General features: G+C 38.9%; 1 protein-coding gene across 6 annotated transcripts in view; it reads right to left on the reverse strand.

The window, feature by feature from the left end:
• Positions 1-14,681, reverse strand: part of LOC148867755 (haloacid dehalogenase-like hydrolase family protein) — a 166,321-nt gene that overhangs the window by 84,911 nt on the left and 66,729 nt on the right. For all 6 annotated transcript variants that reach the window (XR_016109488.1, XR_016109486.1, XR_016109487.1 and 3 more), the window contains exon 15: positions 2,370-2,492. Coding sequence is in view for 3 of the 6 variants with exons in the window: in XM_088975984.1 (XP_088832110.1) it covers positions 2,370-2,492 (123 nt within the window). In the remaining 3 variants the exon portion in view is untranslated. The remainder of the gene's footprint in view (positions 1-2,369; positions 2,493-14,681) is intronic.

The following is a 14,681-nucleotide window of genomic DNA, read 5'->3' on the forward strand; positions in this document are numbered from 1 at the left end:
TAAAGACTCCATAATCACCTTGTCAATTGAAAGAGGAAAAATATTTTGGACATGTGCTTGGGCAACAGTGCTTTGGACAAATTGAGATGAAAGAAATGCAAGTGTTTAAGAAACTAGTCCATAAAAAGGAGACATTAATGGGGAATATAGTATTCAGGTGGCTCACTGGGTAAAAACAATGCCCTTTTTTTTAACCATTTTCAGTTCAGGATTTTACAAGGGATTGGAATGTTATAGCTACCTTATCCTTTTTTTTAAATTTTCATAGGGCTACACAACAGGAGGTAGCCCATTCCCCTCGTCCTTGGGCAAGGACAGTAACCACTTGTATTTTGCAGGCTTCTAGCTTGAATCAGTTTAAATTGAAGTTTGATGGAAGCAAGCTAGGAAATTCTAGTAGAGTTGGCATCAATGGAGTAATTAGTGATGGTGATGGAGTTACAGTGGCACTTTATTCAGGCCCAGCAAAACAAGAATATGCACTAATGGCTGAAATGATGGCTCCCCATTATGGTTTAAGGCTTGCCTCTTCACTAAATCTCAAAGATCTATTGGTAGGAGATTCCACACTACCGTGAACTGTTTATCTAACAGCAACGCGGACCTGTGGAGATACAGAGACACTCTAAAAGGCGTAAGAAAAATGCTAAAGGAGCTAAGAATGCAGATTTGGTGGATTCTAAGAGAAGGAAACAGCATAGCAGATGGCTTAGCTAAACAAGGGGTGAATAGGACTAATATGTTTTGGGAGGCAAGAAAATGACAACCAAGCTACTGAGTAGCTAGTACAATTAAGGGATATAAGGGGTGGAAGCAGGTGCTTCCAGGTTTATAAGGAAATACTGCTTTACAGGTAGCAGGTGCTTCCAGGTTTATAAGGGGTGAATAGGACTAATATGTTTTGGGAGGCAAGAAAACGGCAACCGAGCTACTGAGTAGCTAGTTCAATTAAGGGATATAAGGTGTGGTAGCAGGTGCTTCCAGGTTTATAAGGAAATACTGCTTTACAGTTAATACAATCTTTATTAATCAATAAAGTTACAATTAACTATTAAAAAATTATTCATTGTGTTGGTTAATGGTTACCAATCAAAATGAAACATATATTCATTGTGGTTACTTGAAAGCATGATTTAAAATGTCCATAATTTCCCTAATATTTTAACGACATATTTCCATTTCCATGGGTAGTGACACGAAATTTTACTAGATTTGATATATTACCTAATGAACACTACTAGCACTATGTAGAGTACAAGAGATAGTTTCCACGACATATTTCCATTTCCACTTCCATGGGTAGCAACATGAAATTTTACTGGAACCAACATATTCCACAGTGAACACTACACACTATGTGGAGTACAAGAGATAGTCTTATAACATAAGCTGGTGACAATATTGTAGATACGTGGAGTAACAATGTTATTATCTGCCTAACTTACATGATTGCCACTTTGATCTAGCTCAATATTTATTCCAAACATGAAGTTAAACATTAGTTTCTGTTTGTGTAATAGAATATTTGATTGATCTATTACAATCATTTACATTTTCTATGAGTTTAAAATTTTCTTTAACTAATTCTATCATGAAGCTCTAAATCTTAAGGTTTACAGGGCAACTTCAGAATGTATTCTTTTGTCTATAACCTTAGTTTCTTGTCTTTGTTTAGTGATTTGGAACAAGATAATAATTCAAAATGGTGTGCCTATGTTTCTTTTATCATTTCATAAAATAGCATTCTATATTTTGCATATTTTACAATGTTTCCACCATGTCTATAATTTTTAGAATATTCCCATATGATATTTCCAACATTTCTGGCATGTTTCTTATATTTGGGCAATCAACATTTCCACCAACACCAACATTTTAAACCTTGATTGGAAGTATTGTTAATGAAATTTCATTTACAAACAGCCATGTAGCATTCATAAACCTTGTTTTTTGCTCCCATATTTCCTTCAAGTGCATCTTATCTTAACTTTTTTTAGGCAAGTGCATCTTATCTTACTTAAAAGTGCCTTATTTTCAAGAAGACACCCTAATTTTGTAACCCTCCCACAAACCAAGAAAAAAAGGGAGTTATAACAACCATACTGAAATTACATAGTTGTTCCCGTTCCCCATATCTGACGGACTAAATAATCTTCCCAAGTTATTCTGTATGATGATGAAATCACTAACCTGAAAATTGAAATTACATATCCTAAATCTAGGAGCTTGTTTGAGTTTAATTTAATAGACATAATAACCCACACCATAAAAGGAACAAATTGTTCACATTTTTTCATAAACAAATTATGCATACTAAAATTATGAAGTTAACTTTGGTTCATAAAATAGTGAAAGGAGATCATGACTACCTTTCGATGACCTTCACCTGATATTTGTGCTAAAAGCTCACCATTAGGACTAACAAGAGCAAATGTAGGCCAGGAATTTACACCTAATTCTCTCCATAAATACATATCCCCATCATTGACAACCTGTAACAATTTACAGGATTATAAAAAGATAAGCAATTGAAATAAGGTGCAAACTGCAGAGAACAAGAAAAACAAAAGGTATAAATAGAAATTACATAATGAAGTAAAGCAAGTTATAACATTACTACATTCATCTATATAACAAGGATATGAAATATCCTTCACATACTTTAAAGAAGAATCAATTACTTAAAGGAGTTCTATATGCCAATATTGGTAAGCAGTTAACGAGATAACCAAAAGATAAAGCATAAAATATTCAAAAAAATAGTGTATGTTCTTTAACTAAAGAACACCATCCATGTGAAAAGATTCCATATCCCAGTAATAAGAGAGTTGAAATATAATTTATGGCAACTGCCATGACAAAAGATCGTGTCTTCTTTCTCAAGCTTATCTTTTCAGATTGAAGATTGAAGAAATAAAACTCATCCGGGTCTGATCTACTAGCTTTTTTTCTCTCTTTTTTCCTAGGTCATAATACCAAGAGAAGTATTTTTTTAGTGGTGACTGAATCCAGTGAAGGGTTATTTGAAGGTGTTAAAACCTATTAGTGGATCGTAAGATCCTATTACAGTGAGGTGTATACCTATCAGGTCGCAGGTCGGGTACAACCATTTCTTTTGATTGTTGAAAGTCTTTCATGAATAAATAGTGATCGTGTGGACTGTGTAGTCAGTATTTATGGAGCTTTTTTATTACTGTATGCTCTTCGATTAAATAAAACAGCAACTGCATCCTTTTTTTCTATTTTACTTTCCATCTTGATTTTTTTTAAGCAAATTTCCATCTTGGATTTTTATCATATAAAGTTAATAACCTTCTGTTGAGAATTCTTAGACAAGGGTATTTTAGCCTTTTTTCCTCTTCTCTTGTACTCTCTCTATATTTGGGCGTCCAAGTAGGGGCTTCCTTGTAATTTTCTCTTTTCAAAATATAAAGAACTTTTGAGGGTGTGAACAGTAACCTACACACACCTCTCGACGCATCTCTTCTCTCTCTTCTAAACCCTAGATTTGTAACTCTTGTTTAGCAACTTGGTATCAGAGTAGGTAAAGGCACTTGGGAGTACCTCTTCTGTTGATCCTCGTCCACGAGGTGAACTCCTGACGTCAGACCGCCACCGGATTATGTCAACAATCCATACAGGTGTTGGCGGCAGTCAATGAATCTTACATGGTTTGATCCATCCTGATTTTAGAGGATTTTTGTATGACTCTTGTCCTTGTTGGAAGCTTCTATAATTTTTAGTGGTTTTTTCAAGGAGAAAATCACAGAAATTCCAAATCTGATGTCATGCCTTGTACATCATGTTTAATGACTCCTTCTGTAAAACCTAGACCATTCAAGTCGTTTTACACTTTAGGAATAATGAGAAGTGGTCCCGTAATTTTCTAAGCCCTGTATAATATTTCGGAGATATTCTTCTCCCTCTATTTTGCTGCCAATCTAGTTTTTGGCCTCCATTTTGCCTCTTAATCGTGTGGTAACCTTGGTTCTTGGGTCTTTAGCTTTGGTTAAGTATTGGGGATCTATTTGGTTGGTGAGAAAGTATCTTGATAGAATATGGAATCATCCAAGGATATTCAGATGGTTCCTAGTCTTCTCCCGAGAAGTGCAGATATTTCCAGTGGGATGATAACTACTGTTAAACTTGATGGAACTAATTTTCTAGAGTGGTCTCAATCTACTAAACTTACCATTACTGAGAGAGGTAAACTGGGATTCATCACAGGAAAGGAGATGAAGCCAAATTTTGAAGACCTGAAATTTGCAAAGTGGGAACAGGATAACTCCCTTGTTATGTCATGGTTGATTTGCTCAATGCAACCTCATATTGCCCAAAATTACATGTTTCTTCCAACGGTCAAAGATATTTGGGATAGAGTTGTTGCCACTTATTCCCAAGTTAACAATACTGCTAGAGTGAACCAGCTTCGGAGGGAAGCTTGCAGTATGCGCCAGGGGGAGAGATCTGTTGCTATATATTTCTCTTCTCTACAGTCTATCTAGGAAAAAATGGATTTCACTTGAAATCTCTCGTATGGAAGGACCCTAAAGATGGTGAGCAATATCGAAGTACATAAAGGAGAATAGAGTCTATGATTTCTTGGTTGGCTTAAATCTAGAGTTTGATTTTACCAGGCAACATATTCTTAGTGCCAACATTGTCACTCTTGCTTCCACTTACTCTCTTGTACAAGGGGAAGAAAGTCAAAGGACTGCCATGATGCAACCTCCTATGATTGATCACTCTACCTTTATGTCATCTCAACCCACGCAAAATACTAGCAAGCACCCTATTACTGAGAAGGCTGACGATGTTATTTGTGATTATTGCAAGAAACCAAGACATACCAAGGAAAGGTGTTGGAAGCTCAATCCTCATTTAAAACTGAAGAAGTACAAAACCGGGAAGAAGGGCAATGCTCACTTGGCTACAATTGGTAATGATGCTTAACCTTTTGATGTGCTTGACTCCTCTGATGTAATGGACAAACACAGGAATATATGGTTGCAGCTAGAAAAGGGTGGCACATCCTCCCCATCTGGTTTTGGACCTAGTAATCTATCTAGTTTATATGCCAAGACAGGTATTGCACTTGCTTGTTCCACATCTTTTAGCTCATGGATTGTAGACTCTGGGGCCAGTGCCCATATGACTGGTATGCCTTCACATTTTACCTCATATAAGTTAACTCTAGGGAAGGGCAAGATTATTATTGCTGATTGTGGAAAAATAATGAGGAAGAGAAGAAGAAATGAAGAGGGAGAGAAGAAGAAATACTTCTGTACTAATAATGTGTTGAAAAAAACATGTTGAGCATACAACTTAAATAGAAAAAGATAGGAGAGACAAACTCCTAGGACCTCTCTCAATTACTCCTAGAATCTCTCTCAATTAGGGATTGATTAAATCTTTCCCTTAATCCTAGGATATGACTTTCCTAATTTTATTCAAATCTAATCTTTCCTAAATTTATTCAAATCTGTAATCAATCAAATCTTTCTAAATTTGCAGCAAATCATATCTTTCTTAATTTTCCGCAAATCATATCTTGCCGACACTCCCCCTCAAGTTGGTGCAAAGATATCTAATCATGCCCAACTTGCTAACTTGAAGTTCTAATGGCTATCTCAACAAGCCCTTAGTCAAAACATCTGCAACTTGTTGCGTGGATGGTACAAATGGAGTGCAAATTATTCCTTCTTCAAGTTTCTCCTTTATAAAGTGTCTGTCAATCTCAACATGTTTAGTCCTATCATGTAGAACCGGATTATGAGCAATGCTGATAGCTGCCTTGTTATCACAATACAGTTTCATAGGAAAAATCACTGGTATCTTAAGATCTGCTAGCACCCTTTTTAGCCAAAGAAATTCACACACTCCTTGAGCCATTGATCTGAATTCAGCCTCAGCACTACTTCTAGCAACTACACTTCGCTTCTTGCTTCTCCAAGTAACTAAATTGCCCCAAAGAAATGTGCAATACCCCGAAGTTGAACTTCTATCAGTGATCGAGCTTGTCCAATCCGCATATGTGTACACTTCAACCCCTCTCTTCTCATTTTTCTTGAAGAAGAGTCCTTTTCCTGTGTGCCTTTTAGATACTTAAGAATTCGATACACAGCTTCAAGATGTTCTTCGTATGGGGAGTGCATAAATTGACTCACCATGCTTACAGCGAAGGCAATGTCGGGACGTGTATGTGACAAGTAAATCAATCTTCCTACCAGCCTTTGGTATCTACCTGCATCTACTGGAACCCCATCTTTAACTTCTCTGAGCTTAGCCTTAACTTCTATCAGAGTATCTGAAGGTTTGCATCCACTCATTCCAGTTTCTTTCAAGACTAGAATATATTTTCGTTGCGAAACCACAATGCCCTTCTTTGATCTAGCCACTTCCATTCCAAGAAAGTACCATAGCTGGCCTAAGTCTTTAATCTCGAATTCCTTGGCTAAGCTCTGCTTTAGTCTACTCATCTCTTTAATATCATCTCCAGTCAAGATTATGTCATCAACATAGACAATCAGAACCGATACCTTTTCTTTGGTGGATCTTTTTGTGAAAAGAGTATGATCAGATTGTCCTTGACTATATCCTTGACTTTTAAGAACCTTGTGAATCTTTCAAACCAGGCTCTGGGAGACTGTTTAAGTCCATATAGAGACTTTTTTAGCTTGCATACCTTAGTTCCAAACTTCTTAGTGAAACCAGGTGGAGGCTCCATATATACTTCTTCTTCCAAGTCTCCATTCAAGAAGGCGTTCTTCACATCCAGCTGATTCAGTGGCCAGTCAAGATTAGCTGCAACAGATAAGAATACTCGAACGGTATTTAGTTTCACCACTAGAGAAAAGGTCTCAGAGTAGTCCACTCCATATGTTTAAGTAAAGCCTTTAGCTACTAGGCGAGCCTTGTATCTCTCCAAAGATCCATCTGAGTTGTACTTCAGAGTGAACACCCATTTACAACCAACAACTGTCTTTCCATCCGGCAGATCCACTTTCTCCCAAGTAGCATTCTTTTCCAAAGCTCTCATCTCCTCAAAAACAGCTTCTTTCCACTCGGGAACATTTAGAACCTCCTGGATACTGTTAGGAATGGATATACTAGACACTTGTGAAATAAAGGCACAATATGAAGGTGAAATATTTTTGTAAGATACAAAGTTTGACAGAGGATGTTTTGTACAAGACCTAACACCTTTCCTAAGAGCAATGGGAAGATCAAACTGACTGGAAGAATTAGAATTACTTGGAGGAATATTTTCAGGTATTTTTGGAGAATTATCATGAATTTCATGATCCACCCTCAGATCAGATTCTTGTTGATGCTGTGGAATAGTGCCTCTCCTTTTCAACGCTAGATGTTCCCTTGAATATATACAAGGCCTTTAAACTGTTTTGCACGCATCTCTGTTGTTTCAACTTTTTCATTTTGAGATGGCATCACCGAAGGTTGTTCATTTTCAATATTTAATTCATTTGTTTCCACTGATTTTGTATTTTCTGCCTCACTTTCTTTCGGTGGCTGGTTGTGAGGAACATCATTATGGACAAATTCAAACATTAAATCAGAACCATCTAAAAGACCATCTTCACTAGTGTTGCTCTCCCCCTGAAGATGGGAGTGTCTGTAGTCTGAGGTTCCTTCAAAGAATGTGACATCCATAGTCACAAACATCCTTTTCAAAACTAGATCAAAGCATTTGTAACCTCTCTGATTAGTGGAATAGCCTACAAAAATACATTTACATGCTTTTGGTTCAAGTTTTGACCGTTTAGGATCATGGTTATGAACAAAGGCCACACTTCCAAAAATTTTTAAGGGAATGTTTGTCACTAGCCAAGAATTTGGAAAACAGTCAATGAAAACCTGTATGGGTGTTTTAAAATCCAAAATTCGTGTAGGCAGTCTGTTAATCAAATAAGTGGCTGTTAAAACGGCTTCTACCCAAAGATACCTAGGAACCTTAGTTTGAAAACTTAGGGCTCTAACAACTTCAACGAGATGTTTGTTTTTCCTTTCAGCCACCCCATTTTGTTGAGGTGTATTATTACACGAACTTTGGTGTACAATTCCTTTCTCAGAAAAAAAATTTCCTAACACATTGTTAAAAAATTCCTTTCCATTATCACTTCAAAAAATTTTAATCTGAGCCTGAAATTGTGTTTGAACCATGTTATAGAAAGTTTTAAACAAAGTTTCAGCATCTGATTTCTCCTTTAAAAGGAAAACCCAAGTGACCCTAGTATGATCATCAATAAAAGTTGTTTCAACTGCTGCTACAGTAGTCCGAACAGGAAGAGGAGAAGAAGAAGAAGAAGAAGAAGAAGAAGAAGAAGAGAAGAAGGGTCTGTCGAAAATCTGATGGTTAACCCATCTAGTCGAAAATCTGGCATTGCTTCATTCCAAAACTCTTCACCACTTCGCTGAACTTCCCAAACCAAGCACGTAGAGATTGCTTCAACCCATAAATTGCTTTCTTCAGCCTGCACACCTTACCACCCTCCCCGTGAGCAACAAACCCAGGGGGTTGCTCCATATATACCTCCTCCACTAGATCACCATGGAGGAAGGCATTCTTTATGTCAAGTTGAAAGAAATGCCAATCATACATAACTGCCAAGGAAATTAGGACACGAACGGAACCAATTTTAGCCACCGAAGAGAATGTCTCCATGTAGTCCACACCATACACCTGTGAGTAACCTTTAGCAACAAATCTGGCCTTCAGACACTTCACACTACCATCTGGCAAGTATTTCACAGTACACACCCATTTACAACCCACAGCATGCTTCCCAAGTGGGAGAGTAGTAAGTTCCTACGTTTGAGTATGTTGAAGAGCAGAAAGTTCCTCCTCCATTGCCCGCCGCCATCCAGGTGAACTAAGAGCTTCTTGAACATTGTTAGGTAGGGAAATAGAAGACAAAAGTGAAACAAACTAGCGGTGTGAGGTAGAAAGATGAGATAATGAAACAAAATTGGAAATGGGATGGAGTGTAGAACTACGTTTACCTTTCCGTAAGGCAATGGGTAGGTCAAGATCTGAAGGTTCAGCAATAGGAGCCATGAGAGGATCCGCAGATGAGGTAGAAGCAGGAGGAGGGGCCGGTGTCGTTCGACGTGTATACACTTGTCGGATCGGTGGTCGTTCAGTGGTGACCTGCACTGGATGAGGAGATGAGTCTACTCCAACAACAGCCTCTGGAACTGAATCACTGATAGGAAGAGGAAGAGGAGGTAAGGGTGAGGACAAGGGTGCTTCATGACTGGAGAAGAAGGGGACAGACTCAAAAAAGGTGACATCAGGGCAGACATAGCACTTTCGGGCAATAGGATTATAACACTTGTACCCTTTTTTAGTCCGAGAGTAGCCAAGGAAGACACATTTAATTGAGCGTGCATCTAGCTTGTCTATTCCAGGACTCAGATTATGAACAAAGCACACACAACCAAAGACACGATGAGTTAATGGAAACGGAGATAAAGTGGGAAACAAGATGGAGAAGGGGGACCGACCATGAAGAATAAAAGAGGGCATCCGATTAATGAGAAAACATGCAGTGAGTACAGCATCACTCCAAAGCCATTTAGGAACATTCATTTGGTGAAGCATAGACCGAGCAATTTCAAGAAGATGACGATTCTTCCGTTCAGCCACCCCATTTTGTTGAGGGGTGAAAGCACACGAGGTCTGATGAATAATGCCATGCTGTTCTAAATATTGTTGAAATGCAGTAAGAAAGTATTCACGACCATTATCTGAATGGAGAACTTTGATTGGAACACCAAATTGTGTGCGTATTTCAGCATGGAATTTTTGAAAAATGGAAAATACTTCACTTCTTTCTTTCATTAAGTAAATCCATGTCATTCTTGAACAATCATCAATAAAGGAGACAAAATACGTATACCCACTATAAGACTCTATTTTGATTGGACCCCAAACATCTGAATGAACCAAAGAAAAATGACTCAACATACAACTCTCAACTCTAGGACTGAAGGACACACGATGGTGTTTACCAAACTGACATGACTCACATTGTAAAACCGACAACTGACTCAATGATGGAACCAACATCTTGAGAACCTTGAGAGATGGATGTCCCAGTCGGCAATGCCATTGTAGGAGTAAGGGAAGTCTGAAGTGCAATTGAAGATCCGCCGCCGTCAAGATAATACAATCCACCAGCTTCATGCCCCCCACCAATCTTCTTCCCCGTCTTGAGATTCTAAAAAACACAAGTGGAAGGAAAGAAGGTAACAGAACAGTTAAGAGCTTTGGTTATTTTACTAACAGACATAAGATTAAATGGAAACTTAAGTACGTATAAAACAGATGATAAGGGGACAGAAGCCAAATCAACATTACCAACACCACAGATGGGAGATGAGGACCCATTGGCAAGTGTAACAGTTTGTGAAGTGGAGGTTTCAGAAAGAGAAGAGAACACACCTGGAGTCCCGGTCATATGATCTGAGGCTCCAGAGTCAATAATCCAGGAAGGAGTTTTAGATGACATACAAGCGATACCTGATTGGGCATATGTGGCAGTGGTATGCTGTGAAATAGTTTCAAGGAACCATTCATACTCATCACGCGGAACACTCACCACCTCCCTCCCAAAAGTATATGTAGATGTGGGAGGTGTTAGGTCTGCCAGTTTACTATCACTAATAGCAACCTTGCCTGCTACAGCATGATTAGCCCATTTAGAGGGAGGGCCATGTAGGTCATAACAGAAATTCACTGTGTCCATCCCTACCACAATGAGTACACTTCCTTGTAGAGTTATTTTTTCCTCTGCCACGGCCTCCCCTTGAGTCACGGCCACCCCAACCAATCATGGAATTGCCACGGCCCCCTCTGGAATGACCTCCCCCTCTTGTACTATGTCCACCACCTCTAGCTATCACAAGTGCTGATCTATCATACTGTGTGGGGTTCTCTGTCTGGCCCAAAGAGATTCTTCGAAGTCTTGAGAATACTTCCTCAAGTGTAGGAAGAGTAGAGCCCCCCAATATTTGAGCTCTAACTGGTTCATATTCCGCATTCAGCCCCACTAAAAATCTTGTAACATCTAGCTGCTCCCTTTGTTGTTGCTAAACTTGAATATCTGGAGTAAGGGGATGATAGACATTGAGTTCATTCCTTATATTCTTCATGCAGGCATAGTACTCTTCTAGTGTTTTGGTTCCTTGTTGTAAATCAAAGTACTCCTGATACAGCTGATATACTCTTGTTGTGTTATCTTGTCCAGAATATAGCTTCTTAGCATGCTCTCATATATCCTTAGTCGTATCAAGGAACATGAAGTTGGCACTGATTTTGGGTTCCATACTATTCCACAGCCAAGTCATGATTTGAGCATCTTCTTGTTCCCAATCATCAAACCCTGGAGAGTCAACCGGTGGCTTCTCATCTCTAACATGCTTTACTTTCTTCTTTGCCTTGAGAAAAACTTCCACTGATTTAGCCCATGGAACATAGTTCTCCCCATTTAGCTTAATTGAGGTCATTTGTACTCCTAGGTAGTCGGAGGAAATTACTACACTAGGTTTCTGATCATTGTAGCCATCTCCTATTGCTGCCATTGTACTCTTTCACAGTTGATGTTGTTCACAATTTGATATTTCAGCACCTATTGCAGCCTCTAAACACCACTGCTAACTTCACACACTTGTTCTTATTCACACTACTGCTGACTTCACACACTTACGTCCCACATAAGCATCAGTTTACCATTCACTAATCACAAGTAGAGGCCCTCTTACAACCACTCAAGCACCACAACACAGCCAAATTTGCTGCACCCAGTTCAAACTTGTTTAACACACTTGAGAGGGCATTACACAGCCACAAGGAGTTCGGCAAGGTCACTGCATTCTACCTTACACCACTCGGCCACTTACAGCAGCCCTAACACCATTCAACAACTTACAACAGCCCTACACCATTCGGCTACTGCACACACATCCCTTCATAGGGCAACAATGAACCTAGTTCTCTAGGTTCTACTCAGTACAACAGCTTCTTGTAGGGTTTCTACCCAGAAATATAAGTAACACTAGAAGAAGAGAGAATCGACCTTCCTTTGAGAATATCAATCAACCATTCACTGCTGAAGTCACTTTCCTTGTTGAAGAAGGTTATGCGTAGCGGAGAGACAAACTGTAATGTTTCTGACCTAGGGCGAACCAGTTCTCTCCATCGACTGACCAGAAACGAAGGTGAAGAGTCACGAACAATGCTGAGGTGCTTTACCAACTGACTTAGGTCAGGAGCATGGCTTTGATACCATGTTTCGACTGCTGCTACAGTAGTCCGAACAGGAAGAGAAGAAGAAGAACAAGAAGAAGAAGAAGAAGAAGGGTCTGTCAAAAATCTGATGGTTAACCCATCCAGTCGACCCCCTTAATCTATATTAGATTCTAATAATGTTTACAAAGACAGAAATGCCCTTACTTAAGTGTGAGGCAGAGTAACTCTAATAACACTGGCACATAATCAAATTACTTAATAAACAGAAGAAGACTAAACTACCCCTATTCGGCACATCTTAACAAAAGTAATGAACAAACGCTTTCCAAAAAGAGTTGTTACTCTAGAAGGACCCCAAACATCACTGTGAATCATGGTAAATGGTTTTGATTTTTTATATGGTTGGGACGGAAAAACAACACGATGATGTTTTGCTAATTCACAAGATTCACACTTAAAACACGAATGATTTTTATTCATGAATAACTTGGGAAATAGATGCTTTAAATATTGAAATCTAGGATGTCCTAATCGATAATGCCATAACATAACTTCAGTGTCACTAGAAACAGAGATAGAGTTGAAACAAGTTTGTCAGTCTTGCCTTCCAAAGGTTGATCCTTTATTAAAGAGGTAGAGACCACCATCCAATTTAGCACCCCCAATCATCTTCCCCGAGGTTAAATCCTGAAATTCACAACAAGAAGACCAAAAATTAACCCAACAATTATGATCAAGGGTTAGTTTGCTGACAGATAAGAGATTGTATGATAGGTTAGGAACATGTAGAACATCTTTAAGGTTTAGAGAAGGAGAAATAGACACAGTTCCTTTCCCAACAACAGTAGCAAAGGAACCATCTGCAATTTTAACCTTTTGATTCCCTACACAAGGTGTATATAAAGTGAAGAATTGTGAAGTGCCGGTCATATGATCAATGGCACCTAAATCTAATATCCAGGAACCATTAGATTTGGTACAAGCAATGGCTGCAGTGAAAAAATTACCTGACTGGGCTAGAGAGCAGGATGGGTTAGAATTTCTTAACGATTGAAATTGAAACATTTTATATAAGTGCTCTATTTGTTCCTTTGTGAAAGGAAGAGACTCTGAGGATGATTGCTGCCCTGGATCCGAATTGCTTACTTGAAGCGCGCGGACATCTCCCCCTGACTTGTTGTCACTGTCTGATTTTTTCTTCCAACCTGTTGGTTTCCCGTGCAGCTTCCAGCAAGTTTCCTGAGTATGCGATGGCTTTTTACAATGATCACACCAAGGCCTTTGCTTTCCTCCTCGTTTATCTCTGTCTACGTCTGCACCTCGAGCCACAAGAGCGGACCCTTCATTCTCAGTTTTTGTTTCATTAACATTCTTCAACATCACTTGCCGCCGTGCTTCTTCTCTACGCACTTCTAAAAAAACTTCTCTTATAGTAGGCAAGGGCTTTCACCCTAAGATACATCCCCGAACCTCATCGAGTTCTTTATTCAAACCAGCCAAGAAGACAAAGACCCAGCCTCTTTCTATCTTCTTTTTGTACTAAGCACTGTCAGTCGGACTTTCCCATTCTTCTTCTTCAAATAGATCCAGCTCCTACCAAACAGCCATTATCTCATTATAATAAGCAGTTACTTCATGCTTACCTTGTTGCATCTTCCACATTCGGGTATTCAGTTCGAACAGTTGTGAATGATTGTCTAGATCTGAATAGGTTTCCCTAACAGCTTCCCACACATCATGAGTAGTTGGCAAGAACATGAATGGTTTTCCAATCACAGGATCCATAGAGTTGATCAACCAGGTGGTAACCATTGAATTTTCAAAACGCCACTGCCTGTACTTTGGATCATCAGTGGCTAGCGGTTTCACTTCGCCATTCAAATAGTCGAGTTTCCCCTTGCTGTCGATCACCAACCGCACGGACTAAGACCACTCAAGATAATTCTTTCCATTCAATTTGTGAATAGTAATTTGAAGAGAACTCTTAGAAAGAGAGATGGCCACTGACTGAATACCTCCCTCCGAAGATGTCACACCACTGGTAGCATCCAAAGAGGCTGAACCAGAGCCAACCATGGCGGCCTTAAAATTCATGATCGAACCCTAAAGCTCTAATACCATGTGGAAAAATAAAGAGGAAGAGAAGAAGAATTGAAGAGGGAGAGAAGAAGAAATACTTTTGTACTGATAATGTGTTGAAAAAAACATGTTGAGCATACAACTTAAATAGAAAAACATAGGAGAGACAAACCCCTAGGATCTCTCTCAATTACTCCTAGAATCTCTCCCAATTAGCGATTGATTAAATCTTTCGCTTAATCCTAGGATATGACTTTCCTAATTTTATTCAAATCTAATCTTTCCTAAATTTATTCAAATATGTAATCAATCAAATCAAATCTTTCTAAAT

This window comes from Nelumbo lutea, chromosome 3 (genome assembly GCF_056320005.1).
Source record: "Nelumbo lutea isolate HS-2025 chromosome 3, American lotus-T2T, whole genome shotgun sequence".
Classification (NCBI taxonomy): domain Eukaryota; kingdom Viridiplantae; phylum Streptophyta; class Magnoliopsida; order Proteales; family Nelumbonaceae; genus Nelumbo; species Nelumbo lutea.